This window comes from Electrophorus electricus, chromosome 7 (assembly GCF_041902795.1).
Source record: "Electrophorus electricus isolate QZ-2024a chromosome 7, ASM4190279v1, whole genome shotgun sequence".
Taxonomy (NCBI): domain Eukaryota; kingdom Metazoa; phylum Chordata; class Actinopteri; order Gymnotiformes; family Gymnotidae; genus Electrophorus; species Electrophorus electricus.
In genome coordinates, this window is record NC_137503.1 from 17,146,105 (window position 1) to 17,171,797 (window position 25,693).

At 36.7% G+C, this 25,693-nt stretch overlaps 1 protein-coding gene across 5 annotated transcripts; it reads left to right on the forward strand.

The window, feature by feature from the left end:
- The first annotated feature begins 1,722 nt into the window (after positions 1–1,722).
- On the forward strand, positions 1,723–25,006 carry gnas (GNAS complex locus). Of its 5 annotated transcripts, none has more exons than XM_027010742.3 (14): positions 1,723–2,002; positions 2,385–3,133; positions 5,790–5,862; positions 7,305–7,359; positions 7,499–7,618; positions 10,488–10,514; positions 11,994–12,091; positions 21,789–21,843; positions 21,981–22,054; positions 22,466–22,524; positions 23,408–23,528; positions 23,651–23,781; positions 24,018–24,085; positions 24,303–25,006. In XM_027010742.3, exons 2-14 carry the CDS (start codon positions 2,995–2,997, stop codon positions 24,447–24,449), a joined length of 1,167 nt encoding a protein of 388 aa, XP_026866543.1. In that variant the 5' UTR covers positions 1,723–2,002; positions 2,385–2,994; the 3' UTR covers positions 24,450–25,006. The 5 variants fall into 5 exon arrangements, with proteins under 5 accessions (XP_026866543.1, XP_081573684.1, XP_026866544.1 ...); XM_035523914.2 differs by having other exon boundaries at positions 1,726–1,879; XM_081717558.1 differs by having other exon boundaries at positions 1,723–3,133.
- Positions 25,007–25,693: the final 687 nt, after the last annotated feature.

The window sequence follows — 25,693 nt, forward strand, 5'->3', positions numbered from 1 at the left end:
TAAAATGCTCAAATTATATTTCTTCTATGACTATGGAATATAAAGCAAGGGAGATTTTATGTTGACAATAATGTAAAAAGGATTTGACAGTAACCTATTGCTTAGGTTTCTGTGTTGAGAGTGGCAAGTCAGTAGAGTAAAAAATCATTGCTATAATTAGGCACTTTAATACGCAATAAACATAAGCAAAATTAATTTTGAAATTAATTAGACATTTCAAAACTGTGTTTTCTGTTTTAATTGAATAATATCTGTGAGAATATACTCTTAGAAAATAATCTTCTTCAAATCTGGTGATAAAAATTATAAATAGAAAATTAATAGATAAATGTTTATATAGTAAAACTCATAACAACATTATTCAAAGTATTTAAGATACCGTGCAATACAGTAATATTAGTCCACACTTAAAACATAAATACCATTTTCTTGTGTTAACATCTTTGAGGATTTGCTGTCTAGCATATAATACTGTGTAATACTGTAGCATGTTTATGGAAAGCATGTCTTAGTTATACCCAAACACCTCCATCCTTTCTTCCTTCCACAGGTCTTTATTTGCAGAGGATTAGCCTAGATCATGGTGATGTTTACAATATCACGTTCAGTTCAGGCTATCATTGATACTTGTGTAACAATCAATTCACCTCCCCACATAAAACAGTTTTCAAATGCAGAAATATCTGGCTACACATCAAAATTCCTGGTGATAAATGAACTCTTACAATCTTTATTTTGATCAGTTGTTAATTCACTGTAGGGCTTAATAAAACACATCCACATTGAGATGTAAATAAGATATATAACTTAGAACTTCTTAATTTATAAAATATGTTATGTTCATACATTTTAATTGTCTCTTCTTGTGAATGCAAGATCCATTAGCTGAAAAACCACATTTGGGATGGTCAAGGAGTTTCATGTCATGACATCTTGCTCATTGTAACAACTGTTAATTGTTTAATAACATTCTTTTTTAATCTGCTGATTACTTGAAATAGATGTTTTCAAGAGAATGTCATAGAAAATAGAAAACATTGAATACACACACACACACACACACACAGATAGAGAGAGAGAGATAGATAGATAGATAGATAGATAGATAGATAGATAGATAGATAGATAGATAGATAGATAGATAGATAGATAGATAGATAGATAGATAGATAATTAACAACTGCTTTATTGTATACCTTGAAGAGTTATTGCCTGTCTGTTTCCATACAGCTTTTGTTAGTCATCCTCTTTATATTCTTCATTAATGGTTGGGCAATTGTTGAAAAGTTTTGGTGATAGACTACTCTTAGTGCTGCAGACTTTGCTGTAACCTACCTGTTAAAACTACCATCTCAGTATCCACAACCATACTACTGATATGATGGTGTGAACCTTATGATAAGACTGGTCTACCACAAAAATCACAAATTATATCCCATCGGCAGTGGTTCTATTTTTTTCTCTGCCCAGCTGCCCACTTTGAACACGGTAAATGTATGCGCGCGCGCGTGTGTGTGTGTGTGTGTGTGTTTGTTTGTTTGTTTACGTTTACCCTGTTTCAAAGACAGCTGGTCAAAGAAAAAACGTTTTTGGTGTAGCAAACTGTATTAACTTTAAACATGATCGTGTCTTTAAAGAGGGCGCCTTTTCTCTGCAGAATCGCAACTTGCTGACGTTTTCTGGCTGTCATGTGATTAGCCACTGCCCGTACACAGGGTTCAATGAGAGCTGTTTGCCCCACCCATCTCTTCAACGCTATCTATCTCAATGTACAATTCACTATAGGAAAAATTGCCAAAAATACTTTCAACAAAAGGATTCGATCGCGTCTACCTGAACAGCAACACGCTCCGTCCATGAAGAAATTGCTGTCATTGCGGTATTTGTCCTTTTAAATAGATTATCTTCATGTATCTAAATGCACATGCATAGCCTACCTACCACCCGAGTTCAAATGGGATACAAAGCTTAGCCTGACAGCGGACTCTGCCTACGATACCCGGTAAAATAACGAAGTATTCTCTAAAATTACGTTCTCTGGAATAGATGTAACTGCATCTGCTGTGGTAAAAACCATAAGGATTGTCGTTTGTGTTAAGTCAGTCTACGGATGTGAGAAGAAATTCAAATTGCAGCAGCTAACGGAGAAGACGAAAAGGGCCTCTTGATTTGGACAGCTCAGCTACCATTGCAGAATAGAAGGGGAAAATAAATTCAACTACGGGAATTTTATTTTTCTATCTGACACATCATTTCATAGCGGAGTTTAAAGGTTCATGTCGACAATAGTGCAAAGCGGAATGATCCACATGTCGTCATTTTGGTGGAAATATTTATTTTTTAATGTTTAGCCACCCTTTCAATCTCCCCTTTGCCTCTCACAGTGTTGTGGTGAACGGATCTGACCGAAGAAATACGTTTCGTGGAGTTATTAATGATTTTGATATGAGTGGTGGCTACAGTCGTCATTTTGGAGAGCCGACTATGGATTCACAACGGGAAATTTACTAAATCGACTTTGGATTTCTATGCTTTTATAAAACATCGTGGGAACACCGAAACAAAACCATTCATGTAACGACGAAGGCTGCAGTGGATGCATATTCACATCTAAATACAACTGTATAATTGATTTCGGATATTGTGGTAGCGCGATAGGACTCGGCCGTCTAAAGGCCGGCCTTGGTGTTTTCATTACCACTACAAGCCCTCCTCGCCTATAGTTAAAGCTGAATAGTTTCCCATCGTAATAGCTTTGATATTACTGTCTACTCCCATTTAAAGATTGGTCCTGTTACATCCTTGTACGTTATTCTTATTCAAGGGAGTGTTTATACAGGTATAAATGTCACAATTCTCGATTAATGTGTTTTGATCGGCAGCCAATCAAGAAATTTGCATAGATTTGATTACACGTTATATTCAACCCCCCCTCCCCCCCCTACTTGTTTTTTGTTGTTGTTTGTTCGGGTTTTGTTTGGGGGGGGGGGGAAGATGGGTTGTTTGGGAAACAGTAAGACTGAAGACCAGCGAAATGAGGAGAAGGCACAGAGAGAAGCAAACAAAAAGATAGAAAAACAGCTACAGAAAGACAAACAGATTTACAGAGCGACCCATCGACTACTACTGTTAGGTAGGTCCTTTGAATGCAGAAGTCCTGCTATGCCTTACAAATGTATGTATATGAACAAATGCTTTGTGATGACCTGGTAATTTATCTGAAATGACTGGAATATTTGTGAGAGAGAAGTGACAGATTGTGAATGTGTTCATGCTTATTTGTACAGATCCCTGAACTGTGCTCACAGGGCACCGGTCCTGTAGGCGTAGACATATAACTGTTAGACATATAACTGCATCACTCTTCTACCCAAATTTGAGTTAAGTGGGGCTTACTGTGTCAGATAATGCAGACTTGGGCCTGGCTGATCGGAGTACAAATAATGTGAAGGAGTTTGATACAGATAAAGCTAACACCACCAATTTTTGATATAGTAGGATTATGCTTTATCATAATCATAACTAAATTCCTGCCATTAACAGCATTTGTTAATGTAACTTTCTGTTAGCCTACTTTAAAAGCCTAGATGTTATTTACATTAGTATCATATTCTTCAACATAGTGATAAGCAATATGCTGAACCCCTCACTGAAGTGTTTGAAAATGTTGAAGAATATGATACTAATGTAAATAACCTATTAGCTGTAGCTGACCTTTCTCATTGTTTTATTTCTGTTTTTGCTTTTCTAAAGAAAATCATCACAGATTATCCTGGGTGGTTTACTTAATTTTATATTTCCATTATATTTCCATTTTTTTGTTTAAAAAAAAAAAAAGCTGAAATGGGTTCAATATTGGTTTTGTGTAGTATCAAAGATCGGTTTGGAAGAATAGGTTTTATCTAATTAACCCCAAATGCAGTTTACATCAAAACAATAGGTTTACACCAATTCTGTTTGGTGGTGGGGTTTGATTTCCTCACATCATTTATCCCAGGTTGAATCTTGGGAATCATCCCATTCTCATGGCTTTGAATGTACCTCCTCAACCATTCCTTTGCAGTGAGGTGAATCTGTGAAATAACAGGAACAGAGTTAGTTTGAAGTGGCAGCCTTACCAAAAATACTCCCTTAAGTCCTCATAGTTTACTGCAGTATAAGTGTATAAGACATAAACAAGTGCATAAGCTATGAGCAAATGGTATTTTGCTAAATGTACTATAATGCTTGTGTTATGCAGTTTATGTGATAGAATTTTGCCTGTTAGGTTTTGGTCCAACTAAAATACAACATCATAACTGCAATGTTGTCTTCATAATCTAAAGTTATGGACATCTTAATTTCTTGTAATATAGTAATTATTTAATTCTGATTATGTATCGAAATATATGCAGTTTCATGGTTTATACCTGCTATAGGGTATTCAATTTGAACCCTGTCCTATTTCTTCTATTTATTCTTTACTTTTTTTGAGCAAGTAACCAGTAAATATAATGACAACCTGCAATAATTCACTGAGCTCCTGTTGCATATGATCCTCAGGTTGAGATTACTCGAATTAGTATAATTCCAGCCTTTATTTATTTATTTATTTATTTTTAACTGATGGAATATTTTTCTGACTGTCTTAATGCCCAGCAAGACTCAGGCTAATCAGGCTAAGATAAGGCACCGCAGGCAGTAGAGAGAGTATATGAGAAGCTGTGTCCACGACTCGCATGTAGAGTTCCATGATTCCACAAAGTAGGCAATACTACAGGGTAGAACATGGGTTGTGTACTGTTCAAATTGTATTTTACTGTACGAACCATGTTTCATTACCAGACTCCCACATGCAATAAGCTACTTTCTGCACATAGGATAATCTATTAATAATGAGTGGATGTTAGCCATTTATTCACAGTATGTGGGGCCTACAGATAAATAAAGGTTTTCAAGGATTTTTAAGTCGATGGTGCTTCATGGATTTGACTGGTAATTGTGAATGTCAGCACAGCTGAAGATTTGGGTTTTTTATGCAATGCCACAATAAAGGCCAACAATAGACATTTGTTTAGTATTGTTATCTACATGTACCCTTTATGTACTCACATTGCCCTTCCTAATAGGTTTGTATGTTTTCATTTTTCTTTTTTTGTGATGTATAACTGATGGCTGACTCTCACTAACCCTTAGATGCAGAGTCACTTTCCATTTTAATTAAACTTCTTTCAACATATTTCAGAGCTGACTGTAACTTTTGTTAGTTGAGCCCAGTGGTGTAACCAAGACTTTACTGAATATTACATTTAGAAATGGAGTCAGAGGGCACCATATATGATCTGTTTTGCCTGAAAGTCAATCATCCTCACAAAGCACACTGCAGTACATGGCAATAAATTGCTGGTAATGCTCTGGTATAGCTCTTAAGATATATTGTCAGGTATATTCATCTTGTCTTTTTTCAATGATTTCAAAGCTCTTTGGCATAGCAATAAAAACCGATTCAAAAATCAAAATTCTCACAATCCTTCTGGGTAATAAGTAATTGGTCATTCAATTTGAAATAATGGAAAATATTGTATTAAATTTGAAAGGATCATGTACAAATGCAAATCACCTTGTACTGAATGTCTAGTGGGGTATTTATCAGATTAAGGGGGGTGGGGAAAGTCAGCAAAGGGGATATATTGAGTAACTGGGAAGTGATTATTTTTTTAAGCGTAATTTTAAACTGCTTATATTTGTATTACTAATGTGTCAATGACCTGATATCCACCCCATGCTTTGTATCTCCTCTTTTCTGTTAGGGGCTGGAGAATCAGGCAAAAGCACTATAGTAAAACAGATGCGAATTTTACACGTGAATGGCTTCAATGCAGAGTAAGTAAAATTGTTTTATGTCTTCCTATGTTTTGTTATATTTGCCAAACAATAAGAAATCCCCTAATAAACTTTTGATTCTCTACCTGAAATACAGTTTCCAGAAAGTTTGCTAGTACCTTTTTTTACCATTATTGCACTTAATGTTTACATTTATTTGCAGCTATATTTTCAGATGAATAACCTTTTACCCCTCTTTTTGGATGATTCTAGATAATATTGATAAGTATTTGATTGTGACATGTTTGATATCATTTTGTTGACACAACCAATTTCTCACAGCCTTTTGACATGATATTTCATTATGTACATATATCAGATAAATAATTTTATATCTTATAAATAAACCACATCTAAAAGACTTTTATATTTTAAAATTTAACCTGATCTGGAATGCTTAAACAGTAGATTCTGCTTTGGTTTGGATTATTATTATTTTTAGCCCTATAAGACATAAGGAAAATGTCTGTACTGTATTTTCTTGTAGGAAAAACTGAGGCAGGGATGGCCCTGGCACTACTTTAGCAAGACTGGTTCTTGAACAGCAGATACTTCTGTCAAATATTCTGTTGCCAAGACTAGAAAGACATTTAGTTATAACATGGTTTAATTTAGCATTTCATTAAGGAAAGCTAGTTTTTGATGGGCTCAAGCGGTATGGCTGTGTTATACAGTGACAGGAACTTGGAGGAAGTTTAGAAGCAAAGAGAAGTTGGATTGTAGGTTTAAATTTAGAAACTGTTTAGAGATTGGACTCTGATCAGAATGAAGGCAAATGTATATTGTTTTCATCATGCTCGATCAATTTGACAGATATGCTTGTTTTCTGGCTGCAGTAAAAAGTTATTTAATTGTAGCCATTTATGTGCCACCCAAAGGGCCACATGAACTCCACATGACTCCAGGCAACATGAACAACTTTGATTGTCCACCTGAAGGAGTTTTTTTCTTTCATTTTGAGTCACTAGAACCAATCTAAGGATTTTTAAAAGATCAATTTGAATAATAAACATGTTCAATAATAAACATGTTCAGTTTTTTCTGTAGAAGTTACATGTGTAAAATATATTTTTTTTCTAAGCTGTAAACATTTGATGTCATATTCTCATATTGATGTCATATTGTTAACAGTATTAACAATAATTGGTCTTATGTGTGGTTCACATTTTAAAGTGTTAGCTGAAGTAATTTCAGCAACCAGCTCATGAGCTGCACCATATTGTTGGACAAAAATAGGTGAAGTCTTTTTTAAATGATTTTAGCTATTTTCATGATTGTAGAGCTCATCACACTCATGGTCTGTGGACAGCAAGCATCTGGGCAAGAGCATATAAAGCACTAGAATCTCAGCAATAGGAATTTAGCTGAAAATGGGTCAACAGAATACACACCGTCTATAGTGCAAGTAAATGTTTACAATTGATGACCTGTTTGGTTTACAGAGAGAAAAAACAGAAAATTCAAGACATTAAGAATAATATAAAAGAAGCTATAGAGGTAAGTGATGACCCTTCTAGGAGCTTAATAATCCTTCTAGAACCTCACCTAATGACCTCCCTTTCTTTATTGAAATCTGTAGAAGTTTTGTATGTAAAGATATGTTTTGAGTGACTGAATCATCTTTGTTTTTCTGCAGACTATTGTGACAGCAATGAGCAATTTGGCACCTCCAGTCAAGTTAGCCTATCCAGCAAACCAGTTTCGAATTGAGTACGTTCTCAATTTAGCCAATCAGAAGGACTTTGAGTTCACCTCGGTGCGTATAATGCTAAATTGTCTGGGTACAATCCATCCATTAGTGTGGGTATGTGCACCTGTCACAGTGTGTGTGCATGCATGCATGTGAGAGAAAGCGAAAGAATAAATGCCTTATCCATAGTTGTATCCTCCACCTGTTCACTCTTCTGGGATGTCAAACGGGTGAATTGAATAAGCTTCCCACCTGAGGGAGGGGTGTCTGTCCTTGAGGTGTCATGGCACAGCCCTCATTACTACTGATTACCTGTAATAACCTCTAAATGCTTCCTTAGAGAATCTCATATGCTCCTCTAGTGTCGTTCAAGACCTTCTTGTTCTCTTCTCACCCAGACAAGAGCTTTGTTCCTGTGGTGTGAGGGGAGAGACCCTAATCTGGCCCACTGGGCTTGTGTCTCATTTAATTACAACTGACTGGGGCTCTGGGGCTCCTTTGGTTTATAATGGAAAAGATGTTGAGCAAGTTCTGCCTTTCATGCTTGACTTGTGTGTTATCAGTGTGCTCTAGGCCAGTTGCTAATGGTGAACATTAGTATTTTTTATGCTTTTTTTCATATTTGTCTGCATGTGTTTTTAAATAAATGTATTGATGACACATGGTGGATATATTTATTAGTTTGTTTGTTTTTTAAGAATAAGCCATTAAATAGTATGTAGCCGTTTGCTAGCCATTTAGCCATTAGCTAAAGACTGTCAGCATGTAATGTGTAGCTTGAGTTGAAGCCATCTTGTGTAGCAGTGTATTTTTTGTTTATATTCTTATTTTGTGTGAATGCTTTGAAGGTAAGGTACAAGTAAATGCTGTCCATGCGCTTTTGCTAGCATTTTAAGTGTTACATTTATTTTCAGAATTGAGCACAGGAGATGGATGTAGTTTTGCTATTAGCTTACTGAAGACCATAAGCTACCACTCCACCCTAGTCTCCCACTACCCCCTGGCCTCAGGGTGAGATGGGAATCAGTGTAACTGATTGATTTGGCTGCTGATAATTCTGTGAGAGAAAGTTAGACAAAAGAGAACACTATATAATATGGTCCAGCAATGTCACTTTGTGCTGTAAAGTCGGGAATGTCCATTTTCCCTTGTAGTTTGTGACTTTCCGCTCTCCATAACTCAACAACCACAAAAATTAATTTGGTAACAATGCATGTGATAGCTCTGTTTGTCATTATCTTGTTACATCATATTGCATCATATCATGTAGTGCAGACCTTTAGTCTAGGTATAGGTATGTGCAACAAGATGACATTTCCCCTTACAGAAAAAAAGAGAAAAGTCCTGATTGCAATTACATGGACGGCATTCACCAAGTTTTTCTTATGGTTTTCTTATGCTAGAACTGTTGTCAAGTCTTTACCATAAGCCAGAATGCAGAGACTGGGAGAAAGAGTGCATCGTGATGTAATTTTCTTTGAAAATAGGCTACAGTTAAACATGGCATCCAAAAAAGTATTAGCTTTAGTTTTCGGCTGGTGTCTGTTAGAAAAGTTTTGTGCAGTAAAGCTCTTTTTATAAAATGCACACAAGTTAGACATATTTAGCAAGCTAGAAAAGCAGTCAAATACACAAAAAACATGATTTGGCACTACAGTTGATGCAACAAATATTTTAATAGTTGTAATCATTGGTTATACCTGTCATGAGGGAAATTTCATAATCAGATGATTTTCAAAGATATTTTTCCTTGTGCAAAGGAGATTTTATTACCATTACCATTACCATTTATTACCATTTTCACCATAGGCCACAGTTGAAACACTTCATTTTAATTTTAAAAACATGCCCTCTCCCATGCATATAAGGAATTTAAATAATGCTTTGGTAATAATAGAATTTTTATCCTTTGTAAAAGCATTATAAAACATTTACAAGTTGATCCTATTATGGCTTGGCACTATTTGTGTATTTTTGACAGTGCCTTTTTTTCTATTGTGTAGTAAAAACAGGAAGGCACCAAACAAATGGCATCATTCTCAACAACAGTAACTTGAATTAGTGTAAGTAATTTGAATAAAACCTCATTCAAAGCAGGAATCAAGCCAGTAATATATCTGTCATTTGAGTGTCTTCCACTATGTAGGTGTATGAATTTCTTTTAAAACTCTAAAACTTTCATCTCCATCAGTAATAGTAATATAAAGTGAGCAAATAAAGAACACCAGGTCTGTTTACACGACATCTCATCTGATGTGAGCATGGGTAGAGTGGTGCAGTGGCTGATGATTGCTTAGTACCATGACTCTGGTGTTGGTCCAGTCTTAAGATTTGTTAATAACCCATGTGCTGAGTGAACATGATCTGTGGCATTGCAGGAAGGACCTTTCAGTCATGAGAATATATTTGCAGAGAGGACATAACGTTTGTAATATTCGTGATGATAAGCCTGTTGAATATGATTGATTACATTGGTATATTGATGTCACTGTTATATTGATGTCCAACTTTATAGGTTATGAATTTTTATATATTTTTTATTTTAATCACGCCAACGAATCGTTGCACTCTTGTTAATGTCAAATTGGTGACAGAAGCAAAGCAGACTGCAGTCTAATGTAAGCATCAATATAGCATCAGCTAATTATCAAACTTTTTATTAGTTAAAGCAAGGAAAACTGTATTAACAGGAATATTTCACTTTTAAATTGTTAATGCTTGCAGTATGTTGTTATATTTATCTGATATGTACTAACTGAGCTAACTTCTGAATAGAAACCTTTTTATATTTCTTTGTGGATTACCGAAAAAGCACCATAGGTTGGATGTTGTGTACATTTGTTATTGACAGATTAGCTATAGCTGAATGGATGTGAGATCTATGAACTTGATTGTCATACAAACAATTAATTTATGAAACCTCTGGCTTCAACAGAGGGAAGGATGCAGATGTCATTCTTCAGTAAGTTTTGATATACTTTAATATACCTCTGACTATAAACATGAGACTGCTTAGTTTTAAGTCTTTAATAGGTGAAGTCCACCATTTTTGGGTGATGTAAATGATAAACAGTAGTCTGATGTCTTAAGTACTAGTCTGAACTGCGATTGCAGCCCCAGTCCTCTGCTGCATGTTTACAACTGCCACTCAAGGCCTGCTTCCAATGTGTCTGATTGAGCCACACACACAAAAATTATGTAGGTTCCTCGGTCGCTCCAATGTGAACCAGGGCACATAAAACAAGGTGCACTGTGTACTAAACCAGCAAACTAAAGGAGTGAGCAAAATGCACTGCTCCAATTGAAAAAAAATTAGAAAAGGGCGCAGCAGTCAGCAAAATAAGCAAACATGCAAACCCCACCTTAGATATCACTGGATCATGTAGAAATCCATGAGTTTGAACAGCGAAAGCATTGTTCCTACAAATGAGTGAGTTAAGGGGACAGACATGGATGCACCTTGCCATGTGCACCCTGGGTTACCCCAGTGTGTTTTACCCCAGGTTACCCATGTGTTGGGTTATTGGGAGGCTTAGTGGGGCTACTGCAGACTTTCCATGTCCACAGTCAGTGCCTATGCAATGGTGCCAGTGCCTTGTACTGGGCCATGTTGGCACCATGCTTGAGAATGGTGTCACTAGCTATTCAGAATTACATGGTTGGAAGTTGGCATTCAAAAAGATTATATAACCCTATACAGATGTTAACTAGATATGACTCGAATGAGACCGTCATCAAATAAAACCTTCACTTGTTGCTTGAAAACAGTGTGTCTAAAATGGCCTCTATCAGAAAAGCTATTCATCAAAATACCTACCTCTGACTGAGAACTTGTGTTCTTGTTTGTGTTCTTGTGGAATTTGACATATATGACTATGAAGTGATTTAATGTATCAGAGAATGTTCCTCTGTCTAGAAGTCAAATGCAGCAGGATGGTATGAGTTTACCTTTTTGAGACTTAAAATTACCCAGTAAAAGTCTGTGGAATTTTGTCTTGATCCAAATATCTTGCAAACATGGCTCAGACCAGCAGTAGCTCAATCATACTATGATGTTGCTACAGAAGGAAATTGAAATATACTTGTTTTTATCTATCTATCTATCTATCTATCTATCTATCTATCTATCTATCTATCTATCTATCTATCTATCTATCTATCTATATATATACACACACACGCTAATAGTTAAGACATTTTGAACAAAATGAATACATCTAAAAAAATAAATAAATCTCACTAATGTGGTAGTAAAATGTATGTCTGATTCTTGTTCACTATAAATTCTAATATTCCGATTGTATTCACATTTTGGCGAAATAAATGTAATATCAGAAATTAGCATATGTCAATAACATTTATTAGATCATTCTCTTTTGTTCTGGTCTGCCTTTTTGCCATTTTTCTCACACTGTGAACCTTGTTTTCACCCCTTCGGCAGGAGTTTTATGAACACACAAAGACCCTGTGGCAGGACGAGGGAGTGAGGGCCTGTTTTGAGAGATCCAATGAGTACCAGCTGATTGACTGTGCTCAGTAGTGAGTATAGCGTTTTATTGAATACACAAAGCATGCTTCATTCTCTTTCTGTCTGTCTGTCTGTATCTGCTGGGGCACATCTGTGTCCTTCAGAAGTCTCCTAACAGATGGTGTTTCACTAACCTGGTGTTAGTGTACACAGTTGTAGCTCTTACTGGTCTGGATGACGTGAAATGATTACACTAATATCTTGGACATTTATTTCCCTCTCCATTTATTTGAAGGCTATCCTATCTGTATTAATCATTGGTATGTTGCTTGATGTGGCCGAGTTAAAGATATCTACTATTTGTCTGTCTAGTGTTTGTCTGTTTATGAGCTGACATTAATGCACACTTAAGTATGCTTGTGTAGGATTTTCATTCTTGGCCTGTTTTTGTTTGCGTTTCTTATTTTTTTGTTTGCTTGTTTTTTTCATTCTTATTTTTTAATTGCAACATGTTGTAAATTAGAGAATGGTTCCTAGTTTTAACTGTGTCCAAACATTGGTGCTTTTTGTCTCATCCCTCATTTATGGCAGTCTATAAAATATTACCCTAAGCCACGGATTAAACTAACCAATGGCTACTTTTAAATATATTTTAAATAGAATTATATTTTAAATATAATTTCAGAGATCATTAACTTATTCAACTTATTTAACTTATAGTATTTATTAAATGTTTTCAGGAAATGGTTTAGTAACTGGTTACAAATGTGAATATATTAAAAAAAAAAAAAAAAAAAAAACCTAAATGATGGTGCATGTGTGCATACATGTGCACGCATGTCTTTGTGCTTATGTGTGTGTATATGTATGTGTTTGTATGTGCATGTATGTTTATATATGCATGCGTGTGCCTGCGTGTGTGTTTGTGTGTGTCCTGTCTGCTCAAGCAGCCGCTGGTGCTTGTTGTGGATGAGACCCTGGGCTGAGCCTTTTAGACCGGAAGTGCCCCCTCCTCCCTGTGTGCTTATGTAAACGGAGAGCAGAGAAAGAGAGGGAGAGCTATTTTTAACTCACTCATTCGCTCACTCAGTCACTGCACAAGGAGACAGAGCTTGTATGTGTGTGTGAGGGGAGAAAGAAGGCAAGATTTACAGAGAGATCTAGACAGAGGGAAAGAAGATGGAGTGTAACACTGGTATTTCTTTAAAAAAATAAGTAGAAATTAGAAATGTTAGCTACTTGCTTCTTTGGAAAGGAAATGGCAATGATGCAAAAAGTATGTGTCTACCAAACAACTCCTCCATGGAGGAAGAGTCGAAAAGGTGGAAGGCTGAATAGGGTGGAAGAGGGGAATGATGGTGCAATTTAAGACATGTGCTCATGCACACAGAGAGAGAGAGAGAGGGAAGCAGAAAATTCAATTTCACTGATGCCCCATGATGAGCTCATTTTTCTGTCTGACTGTTGTGAAGGTTCTTCCTGTCACGTGGTGTGTTTGTATGCACACCCATGTGGTCGGGTGCTGTGTGTATGCGCGTGTGCACATGTGCATGTGTGTTTTTCTTTGTTTCTTTAGTTGGAATGATTGTTGACATTGATAGAGAAAGATCATGCAGGCTAGCTCTCAGAAATGGTGTGCATAAAAAGGGAAAGAAAGAAAAGCCCTTAACAATAAGACTAGTCAAGTAGCTTGACCATAAATGTTTGTGTTTGGTTTCTTCTCCCAGTTCTATCACCACCATTTTGCTGCTGCCTTCCTTTTTTCATCTCCATTAGTTAACCTAGTAGTGGGATCACTGTAGGGACTGAAAATGTCTGAGGCTGATTCGTCACAGAGAGAAAGAGAAAGACAGCAAGACAGGTTTTCACTTTTTCCTGAATAATTGTTTTAGGCTACTTTGTCAAACAAATGTTATTTTTTCAAAAAAATGAATTAAATAAATTTGTATGATTTATCCATAAAATTGCAGGGTCTTTGACTATAACAGAAAAAGTAAACAAAAAAGCATGAACAACCTCAGCTACATTTTTTCAGGTAACACAGCTTGTTTCGTATATTTTCATACACATTCTTTTTTTTTTTTTTTGCTTTGCTTTGCTTTGCATAAATTGTTACAGGTTATTTATCTTTGTAACCTAGCAGATGATTTCTACAGTGCCAGACAAAGTGCCAGACAAAGCTTTGGTAAAATAATCAATCACAAGCGAGAGGGTGGGGCAAGTTTGTGAGACTTCAGACATCACAGCTCCAATATGTGGTTGGAGTTGATTGATAGTAGGGCACTCTCGAATACTCCAGCACATTGGATTTGAATTGAAACATTGACTTTGGCGATTAAAGAGCAAAGTTTCAAATTTAATATAAGCGTATTTACATCTGTATTGGCTAAACATTAATGTCTCCCTTATTTCAGGAGACCTAAAGCAACTACAAAAAAGTAATTGCAGAAATCTCAGAAATGTTTGTTACTTGATTGCAAATCCTTTGCATTTGTGATGACTGCCTCATTACCAGCCTCTGGTTCTCCTCTGGTAATTCTGCACCAGGCCTAAAATGCAGTCATTTTTAGCTCCTGCCCATTTCCCAGGCTTTTTGCCTTCCCTGTATTGTTGAACTCTGATGTTCAGGTTAAAGTGATTGACTTGGCCAGTCAGGAAAATTCTATTTTTGGCTAAATCAAAAGATAGCTCTCTGCGGTTTCTTTAGTTGTGTGTTTTGGGTCAGTGTCCTGCTGTAAAGGTGCTGCTGATACCTATCCACTCCATTCATAAGGCTCTCATCCCAGATGTACATGCTGTAAGCACTTTTTAGCAAACTGTAAGATGGCTTTATTGATTTGAATTTTTTTATCTTCATGTTGGTCTGCTTTAGTAGACAATACTGGCAATCGACTCCAGTTTTCTGAATATTCTATCAACTTTAACTCTTGTCACCTCTTGATGATCTGCATTGTGGATAAATGAACTCAAATCTAAAACACTTTTGTTAATCATGTTTGGAATAAAGATGCGATGACATGGCTGGCCAGAAACTGAGCATCCAACTGTCCGACAGCTTTTAGGCCCTTAAAAGGGAGGATGGTGATGAAATACCTTAATTTCCTACATGAATGACAGATACAGACTTACCTCAGATTAAGCCATCAATCTGCACATGAAGCTGCCCCCCCCCCCCCCCCCCCTTCATTTTAAATCTGGGGTACAAAGCAAAATTGTCAATGTCCAGTTACTTACACATTGCACTGTTTTTTCCAATAAATTTGATCATGGTAATTGGATACCATGCATAGGACGTGTGTCCAAAGTGTGGGATTATTTAGTAGAATTGCATATCACAGAAAGAAAATGCAAATAAATCTATTTTGTCCATTTTGTGATTGCAGTTCACCAGCTAATATTAGTGGAGCAGCTTCAGTTTATAAATGGCATATGGCATTGTTTTCTATCATTTGTTGTATTTGTAGATGTTATAAGACTCCCTTATTTGTCCCTTACACTATTGTCATGTGCCTCAGAAATGCAAGATAATTTTTTCTTGTGCAGATCTTCTTGAAACATGGCTGAAGTTGGAAAAATAATTAAAAATATGCCATGATTATTTGTTGAATGTTGAATATTGGATGGTGAACCCACATAAGGTTTTTAAAGAATTCTATATATGATAGCCTAGTTGTTTATGCTGTAAAATAACCCTTTTGGCTTTATGACTTTTTCTGGCTTACTCTGGCAATGAAATACAGCTTCTGTAATGAATAAAGTGGTTTCCCTGCTACAGATGAAGCCTATTCTTTGATTAAAATTACCCTGCTGATTGCCTCATTCATAAGATTTATTAGTCTAGCACTAAGGATATTCTATATCTGGAACACCACCTTGGATTTTTTAGAGCAGTCCAGTGGTTTGTTTTATACTGTTCTTTAGCATCAAGCATGTCATGCCAATCTGTATAATGCAGATTAGGAAGGAGAAAACCCAGAAACCAAATCATTGTAGATTTTGGAAAATCTAGAATTTAAGTGAAATTTAGGAAGCACAGTGATTCTGATGGCATAACAAGCACATTTTTGCATTTACCCAAAATGTTTTTCACATCAATCAGCATATTTAGTATGGGTATCTGAAACTGAAAGAAGATACCTGTGGCCTAAGGCTTCTTAAGAGTAAGATTAGAAGGCACAACAGTAACATGAAAAAAAAAAAGGGGGGGGAAAAAATTTTTTTGAAGGAAATAAATTTTGCTTTTTGGTTTTTGCCCATTTATCTGTTTGCAATTTGATGATGCCCAAATACACAAATATTTATTATTCGGTTAATGTCAAACTGAATCTGATTCAGTTTATTGCCAGACTGAATCTGAATTTAGTTATTGGAAGGCTGAATCTTTGGAACAGAATGAAAGTGAAAACTACAAGATTTAGGATTTTTTTTTTGTCTTTGTGCATTTGGTTGGTTAGTTTTTTACTATACTGTGCCCAAAAATATTTTTAAATATTTTAATTTTCCTCTTGAGACACTTGAATGCAGCCATTTCTAATTGCTAGTTATTATTGATACTCACTAATCTACTTATTTTTAAGTAGAAGGAAAATTTATTAAGTCATAAAATGAAAGGAAAATGCAGCTAGTGAGCATTTGTTAAATAAGTAACAGTAAATTTAAAGAAAGTATGAAATTTAAAGAACAAACTGCTCCATTAACACAATGTGTTATAAAAGGAATGCTGAGGTAGAGCAAAACATTCTCCAGCATTGAAGTCTTTGTTAATGCAGGGTCAGGGTCCCAGACTCTAGAATGGACTTTTAGAATGGACACTCTGTTCTCTTGGCTGTCATTATAAACAGCAGAGGAAAATTCTACTTTGGAAAGTTTCTCAGAAAGACCTGTTTGACTCTAAAAGCGTTTTACTATATTTATTGCATGGTAAAGTGAATCATTAATGTATTTCCTAAATGATGCATAGTTGTCATTTAAATACTTCTGCATTACACACATTAATCCTGCAGCATTTATCCTGTTTTCTCTCCTCCCTGCATGCTCTCTCTTTTCTCTCCTCCCTCTTTTTCTAAGTCAAACCTGTTTTCTCCCCTTCCCCCTTGCTCTTGCCTTCCCTCACTTTTTCACTCTTCTCCATCCCCCCACTCCCTCTGCCTCTTTCCCTCTCTCATTCTCTCGCTTTCACTCTCGTTCTCTCCCTGTCTCTTTTTTTCACCCTCTGTCTCTCCCTCTCTCTCTCTCTCTCTTTGGCCTCTCTCCAGTCACACAAGATTTGGAGCTGATGGTCTATTTATAGTGCCTGTGGTTCTGTCGCTATGACAACCGAGCTGGAGGCCAGGGCGCCAGGGAGCTATTTTTGGAGTTCCGCTGTAATGTCAGACACAGCCTTCTCTCTCTTTTCTTTCTTTTCCACCGCTCCCTCTCTCCTTCGGTCTCCCGCTCTTTTGCTCCTCTGTGTCACTGTAAAGTTGTGTTGTGTATATGTGTGAAAGAATATGCAAGATACTCTAGGACATTTCCAGTCATACTTTAGCACTGCATTCTAAATTAAATATTTTTTTGGTATCCACTGCCAGCCCCCTCCCCTCCCCACTCCACCCACCCTCTGTCCATAGGTTTCATTTCCTGTGGACAGTTTGTTTGTATGTTTTATTTGTTTGCTTGTTTTTGTTTTTTAGTTTGTTTAGTTATTTTTGGTGCAAATGTGACTAAATTATCTTCATTATTACTCTGTTTTGATTATCAGCACAGGTTAGTTCAATGGTCAATAGCAGAATACCAGCCAACTTCAACTTCTGCTCAAAGATTGTTTTCTCTACTGTTCTCTATATATTATATGCATTTACCATTTTCTGCCTTTTTCTGATTATAAATGTATTTTTCTTATAATTAGAAAGCTGCTTTTTACAGAACAAATGTAGATTGAAGAAATAGATAAAATGGAAATTGATCATAAGATTTGAGAGGTTTTGTTCTTTATTCTAAGGTTTGTCAGCATGGTGCATCTGTATTGTACTTTTCCCTAGCAAGTGTCCTTTTTCTTTCAAGTAGTTACTTTATATACATGAATTTCACTGTTCATGGTCAGATTTTCCCTGCTGCAGTGGGATTTTATGTGTGTCATTATGTGAACTTTGGGTTTCACAGCAGTTATAACTAATTCTAAGATTTCAGTGTAATTCAGTAAAAAATGTAAAGATAGAATGTGGTTTTATGGGAAATAAAAAGTGAATTAATTTTTTTTTTTCAATGTACTTCCCTAGTATAAAACTCTGACTTCCCTGACTGTCATTGACTGTCTTTAGAATATGTTTAAATTTTCAGAGTGATTGTTAGTTCCAAGTCATCATTCAAATTATTAAAATAAAGGGATAAAGGGAGAGGTCCTTGCAAGCATTACATATGCTTATATAGGCTTGTTTTAAGTATATAAATAATTTTTACTGGAATATTTAATTTTTCTTTCTTCAAAATGTTTCTATTGCATGCTTTAACCTGGGTGAATAAATTTTCTTCTAGAACCCCTTCTAGTTAAAAAAAAAAATCACATTTAGTCACATGATTCAAATGACTGTATGAGCATGCGCATACATGTGCACGAGCAATGTTCAGTCATATATAAGCATGTGTATACATTTGCATATATTTTTTTCTTTTTATCCTTTGCATATTTATTGTATGTTTCACTCAAGAGTTTGTTTAGATTTTGTGGAATACTGCACATATACATCCATTTCTAAGTGTATATGTTAATAATGCCATGTTCTTTCTCAGGTGGGTTCTCAAAAGGATGCTTAAAAGCTAGGTTTTTGGGTTTTCATTTGTTTGAGCATTGACTTTCTGCAAAACTGATAAAAATAATTTTATTTTCTCACCCAATCCATTGATGCAGTATGTTTTTGACTGCTTCCATAGAAATTCTACAATATCTGGAATTCTAGTGCAGAATTTTCACAAACTTCTAGAATTAGCTCAGGTCCAGCTCTATAGTCTTGTTGCATTTGGCCGTCAGATACTCCGATTGTTGTTCGGTCGGGTTTTGGGGCTTAAATATGCTTGGCTTCAGGTCTGGCTGCTTCCTTTGCCTCAATGTGCTGCAGTTGTAGCTGCTGAACCGTTTTCAGGGTTTGTGTACCTCAAGAGGCAGGAATTGTTGTGTCGTCTGACTGGTAGGCTGAGATATTATTGGCACAGCTCTATTAATAGAAAGAAAGGCTATAATTGAGATATGGTGTTGGACAAGGGCTATGGGAACAAAGCTGGGCACTCAGGTTGCCTGTCTGTCTACCTTTCTGTCTACATGTCTGTTGTGAATCTTTCATAATGTATGCTGATCGGAGGAGCTGTCTCTCTCTGCGTCTCCCTCCATGCCTCCTTGTTGTCATGTGTTGCTTCTCTTTTTCTTTCCTGTCCTTTCTGTCCATTCATTGTGCAAATTACAGGGCCACTGGGTGGGGCATCTCTGAAGGTATCTCTGAAGGTGCAAAATGTCTGATCGCACTAGAAGAATTAAGATTTTACAAGTGTGACCTGCTTTCTAAATGAAAATTACACCACTGAACAATTTCAGATTTTATTTAATTAATTGGATAATTAATTTATTTTGCAATTTTCACATAATTTTAGCATTTTTAAAGTCTTATAAATGTATCAGCAGATTTAAGTGACTTAAAAATGTATATATAGCAGTCCTAAATATACTGATGTGAGAGGAAGTCTTCTGTAGGGTTTTATGCCAAACATTCCAGACAGAACATAAAAAGATAAGGTCTGTTCATAGGAAAATACTGTAGAAGAGACATGCATCGCCTCAAAAATATTGATGGATTGGAATAATGTGCACAAATTATTTTCCCGGGTATTTACTGAATATTTACTGGCATGGTTTAAATTCTTTTTGACTTTTGGTTCTGAATCTTGCTACCAGACAATATTGCTAGGATTATCAGTGAAGGACATTTAAGTTCCAAAAGCACAATTATGTACAAAATGGAAGTATAAAACCTCAACTGAAATCTTAGCTCTTAGTGTGGCTTTTCAAGTGACAAGATAAACCTTCAAAATTAGGTTACCTATGAACTAGGATAAACACTTATGTTTCATTGAATTGTACTGGTCCTTTATGCTTTGTTGACTTTTAAGCTTTTATAGTCACTATTTATAAAAGTTGCACCATCTACTTTTTGCTGTGTTTATGGACTTGGCATGTTTATAGATTATACTACGGTTGCTAGTGGTGAAGCAAATCAGCTAGTAGCTAATTTTCTGACTAGCCTGTTAGTTTTGATCTGCAGCTACCGCAGATGGATTGATTGGATTTGCGTGGCCTCTGATGTGTTTTATTTATCCTTATGTAGGTTCATCATAGCTTTTTATTTTTTCAGTCTGTTTGCCCCTAGCATGTACATCATACCTACACTGTGCAGTCACAAAAGGCTGCAATGTAATGCATTCCATTTTCAAATGTATTTTGAAGTAAAACACATCAAAGCCATGAAATACACCAACCAAAATGGAAATAAGTGTGTTTGGAGTATAGCATGGAAAACGGACTCTATTTTGTTTGTTTATTGGTATTTTAACACTGTCACAAGTGTTGTATCAAGTGTTACCACAGAAGTATATTTCGTGTATATATTCACATTTAGCTGCAATACACACATGCACACACATGGATATGATCTCAGACCAAGGCCTCTATCTGTGTGGGACCTGCAGGTCCGTTGTCACATTTCAACCCTCTGTGTCACATTCTTGCTGTACTGGGGGCTGCTGCATAACTCCCACTTTCTCTCTCGCTCTCTCTGTCTCTCTCAGACTCACTCACTCACTCACTCACTCACTCACACTCTCTCTCTCTCTCTCTCTCTCTCTCTCTCTCTCTCTCTCTCTCTCTCTCTCTCTATCTCTGTCTCTCTCACCCTCTCTCCTTCCCTACCTCCTCATGATGTCTGTGTCTCTGTTTACACGTGTCACCTTGGTCAATGTTCAGAGAAGGTTATTGCTTGAAATTTGTAGCCACAGTTAATCTGCTGAGTGTTTTTTTACATTTTATTTATGCTGTGTTTATCTCTCTACCACTCATTGGTCACAATACTAGTTTTAGCCAAAAGTACATTTCCATTATGTTTTATCTCTTCTGAAAGCAGCTGAAATCAGAGAGCAGCTACCTCCTCCCTCTCTCTCTCTCTCTCTCTCTCTCTCTCTCTCTCTCTCTCTCTCTCTCTCTCGTGGGCTCTCTCTCTCTCTCTCTCTCTCTCACATATTTCCCTATCTCTCTCTGTATTTCTCTTTATGACAGACATTCGTATATTTCTGTTTTATGTTCTGCTTTAGTTCTCTTGCTCCCTCGCTGTTTCCTCCCACTAGACCAGATCCATTGACATGAGCGGCATCTGACTGAGCATACTCTGATCACTATGACTCAGAACCCTGCCTTTGATCAGCACAAACATGTGCCACCTGCTGTCTGTTTAAGGCACTGCAGCTTCCATTCTTGTTAATTTATTTTCTAATGGCTGACTTTCCATGTGTTTATCTGAAATATGTCAGCAGAAGTCCTTTTCAGGTATTTTTTGAAAAAGGTTTTCAAACCATTAAATGTTGTGGTTTCCAATTTCACAGAAGCACTGCTTGATCAGTGCTAAACATCTTAGCATGGGTGCATGTCAGTATCTAGTATAAGAATCTTAGACTATGCAAGAATGTTTGCTTGCATTCTTTTTATTTCCCTTTGTAATGTGACTTTATTAATGAACTCTACCTCTCTTTCAGCTTCCTGGATAAGATTGATACTATAAAACAATGTGACTATACACCTACTGATCAGGTAAAATGTGAGGCTACTGTTGTTGTTGTTGTTGTTGTTTTATTAGCGACTTCTCCTGGGTGGAAAAATAATTTTCTTTGTGTTTTTTCTTCTCTTTTGCTCTGATTATCTCCATCTTTTTGTCTCCTGTCTTTTAGGACTTGCTGAGATGCAGAGTACTCACTTCAGGGATTTTTGAGACAAGGTTCCAGGTGGACAAAGTGAATTTTCAGTGAGTAAGACTATGGCATGTGCCGTTTTCCCCCCACTCATTTAGCTAATACATTAAGGAATGAGGAAAGTGAGATTTATTGTTATTAATATAGTCCTGTTTATCAAGTTCCATAGACTGTTACACAAGGACCCAGTTGCAATGGTCAGTCAGGCTAGCATTCTGTTGTTCTTTTACGATGACCCAACATGACAATAACACACAGGAATGGTAGGACACATGGCCTGAAAAGAAAAATTGTTAAGAAGCTCTCAAGATCAAAATGTCTTTTCTTGAAATGGTGACAGTTTTAATTTTGCTAAAGGAGAAGCAGCAGAAGGAAAACACTTTGGTGGAATGCATTTGTATAATTTTCTTTTTTGTGCATGCTTTGCCTTTTCTTGCACTTAACACTCATTCTCTCATTCTCAGCATGTTTGACGTTGGAGGTCAGAGAGATGAACGCAGGAAATGGATCCAATGCTTTAATGGTAAATGCTTTAAATTTTATTACTGTATAATTGTGACACCAGATTAACAGTGTTTTGTCATTCACAAAGGCTTAGAGATGTATTTTACAGAATCATATAATATTGCTCTTACATCCATTTGTGGCAGCTTTAGTAAACAAATAAAAACTATGTATAGGCAGCGAGATGGTTGTTCTCTCAAGTAAAGCTGGTGGATCTGATTAAAGCATTTACAGGGCTAAATTTAAATCTTTAATGAATTAACAGTTTAATGTACACAGTCAATCTTTCATCTTCTTGCTTTCTATTGTTTTATTTGGGTGCTTTTTTTAATATTTAAGTACTTTTATATAGCACCTTTTATACATAAAAATGTCAAAGTGCTTCACAGCAGAAAATAATTTTTAAAAAAGGGAAAGCAAAATCAATTTTGGATTGGTAATGAAAACAAATAATTCTATAATATTTAAATACAGAAATAATAAAAATATAAACTAAAACAATGCTAATGGAAATAAGCAAGACCTGCTAGCTGAGAAGATTCTGGCAGGCAAATTGAATATGGAAAGATGCTTCCCTGAATTTGCACTTTTTTACCTGCTTAAATTGGTAAAGGGTTCCAGATTTTAGGAGTGTAAAAGCAGAAGGCTGCATCACCATTCTTTTTAGGCTGCATCTCACAATTTCTAGACAGGACTGTATATGAAATATGTCTGCTAGGCAACTCTGTATTAGCAAAGGTGCCTGGCAATTTAATTATAGAAGTTTCTTTATTAATCAATACACATGGCAGAATTAAGAAGGAATACATCCAAAATATATCCTAGAGTGTTTATCAGCATCTAAATACACTTGTGTTTGCTAAAGTATTGTGAGTCTGAAGATCTTGCATGTGTGATTGTAGATGTGACTGCCATTATATTCGTGGTGGCCAGCAGCAGTTACAACATGGTGATTCGAGAAGACAATCAAACTAACCGTCTCCAGGAGGCACTGAACCTATTCAAGAACATCTGGAACAACAGGTAAGGGATTCATCTAGTTGTTTTCAGTCACCCTTAATTATCAGTATCTGTTTATCAGGTAATATGTGGTTGGCCTTTTTTAAGTTGTCTAATGCTCTGTCTAATGCTCTATCTCTCTCTAGATGGCTTCGAACAATTTCTGTTATTCTTTTTCTAAATAAGCAAGACCTGCTAGCTGAGAAAGTTCTGGCTGGCAAATCAAAAATAGAAGAATACTTCCCTGAATTTGCACGCTACACTACACCAGATGATGGTCAGTAAGAACAACTAAATGGTTCCTTTTTCTCTCTCTCTCTGTATGACTGTGCATCTCTCTCTCTCTCTCTCTCTCTGTATTGCTGTGCATCTCGCTCTTTCTCTCTCTCTCTGCCTCCTCTTTCTTTCACACAATCACAGAACACCCAAGGGGCAGCTCACTGTCAGAGTACACTGTCTGCATGTATGTGTGTTTTTATGAGATCTGCTCTTCTTCCTTTTTATTTCAACTAGCAACACCCGAGCTAGGGGAGGACCCTCGTGTTACAAGAGCAAAATATTTCATCCGGGACGAGTTCCTGGTGAGTGGGTTCAGCTGATCCAATATGGTTGTGCATACATGTACATGCTTGTACACACACACATACTGTAGCAAATATTTTACTTATTGATTATGAATTTTCCAAACAAGGTATCCCACAATGGAGTAAATACATTAATTACATATTTATTTTTTTCTTTTTTATAACCTGTATAGTTTATCTGAAACTCATTTGCTTTTATTTTCTCATCCACCAGAGGATCAGTACAGCAAGTGGGGATGGTCGGCACTACTGCTACCCCCACTTTACCTGTGCTGTTGACACAGAAAACATCCGCCGAGTGTTTAATGACTGCCGGGACATCATCCAGCGGATGCACCTCCGCCAGTACGAGCTCTTGTGATCGCCATGGGATTGATGGCATGTGGTTCCAGAACTTCGGGACTAACAGGACATGGATCGGGAACTTCAGGACTGACAGGACGTTGTTCCGGAACTTCGTACAGGCCTCCTGCCCTACTCATGCCCGAAAAATGAAAACCGTGAAACTTCTTACTTACAAGTTCCCGGCACTCCTGTGCGCACGCACATGCTCGCATGCACGCGCACATGCACACGCACGCATGCACACACAAACACACACACACAGGTTTTCTCCATCCTGAGAAATTGAGGCTGAGGGGCAAAGAGAAGATTGTGTTATGGGTGAACAAGTGTGACTGCAATCTGGTTAACAACAACAGAAAACAGCCAGTGGCCACTAATGCTGAATGAGTAAAAGGGGAATACATACACACACAGTGAGAGGAAAGAAAAAAAAAATGAACAAAGAAAACATTAAGCTGAATGTTTGCCCACACTTTGACGTTCTGCTCAGGACCAGGAAGACATTTTGTGACAAACACACTCACACACACACACACACACACACACACACACACACACACACACATTCATACACTCACTCACACCTGTACTCACACACTCAGTTCTGCAGTTCTACTCCTCACCTACAGTCCTATGTATGGCATCAACAGACATCCTATGACATCAACTGTTTCTAATCATATGCCTAGAACACAGACACATTGATAAACATACCACTATTTTGATCCTCCACTCTTTGGTCCAGTTGAGCTTTTAGTGCCTGAGTGGGCCTGGCATCTTCCCTTCTCTCTCAAAATGGGACAGACTGACGGAGAAGAAACGTGATAAACTGATGTAAACCTCTTTTCCTTCTTTTTTCCTTTTTTCCCTTGTTTTGGGAAAGAAAAAATGGGGTGGAAATTTAGAGTGTTTTCTGCCCTGAGTTGCTTAGTGTGTGGAGCAGAGAATGGCTTGAACACAAGACCCATCACATGATTCTCTTCTCAAAATGCAACACAGAGAAGAGGCAAGAGCATACAATGCATAGATTCATGCAGAACAGTGAATTACATGCAGTGCAAAAAAAAGCTATATATATATATATATAAATATTTATATAAATGTGTGTGTGCGCGCGTGCGCGCGCGTGTGTACACGTTTACACGTACATTTACAGATAGTCATAATATGCTCACACACACACACACACACAAATAATATATATTCCTGTAATAATACACTTTTTCTGTTTGTTAGTTTCCCCAGTGTGTTGGTGTACAT

What these genes read in the sequence shown, in the direction of transcription:
- gnas (XM_081717558.1), top strand. Translation starts at nt 2,995, where the DNA reads ATGGGTTGTTTGGGAAACAGTAAGACTGAAGACCAGCGAAATGAGGAG. An exon ending in AGGACTTTGAGTTCACCTCG is followed by an intron (nt 7,619 to 10,487) that starts GTGCGTATAATG and finishes TGGCTTCAACAG; the next exon opens with AGGGAAGGATGCAGATGTCA. An exon ending in ATGGATCCAATGCTTTAATG is followed by an intron (nt 22,525 to 23,407) that starts GTAAATGCTTTA and finishes GTGTGATTGTAG; the next exon opens with ATGTGACTGCCATTATATTC.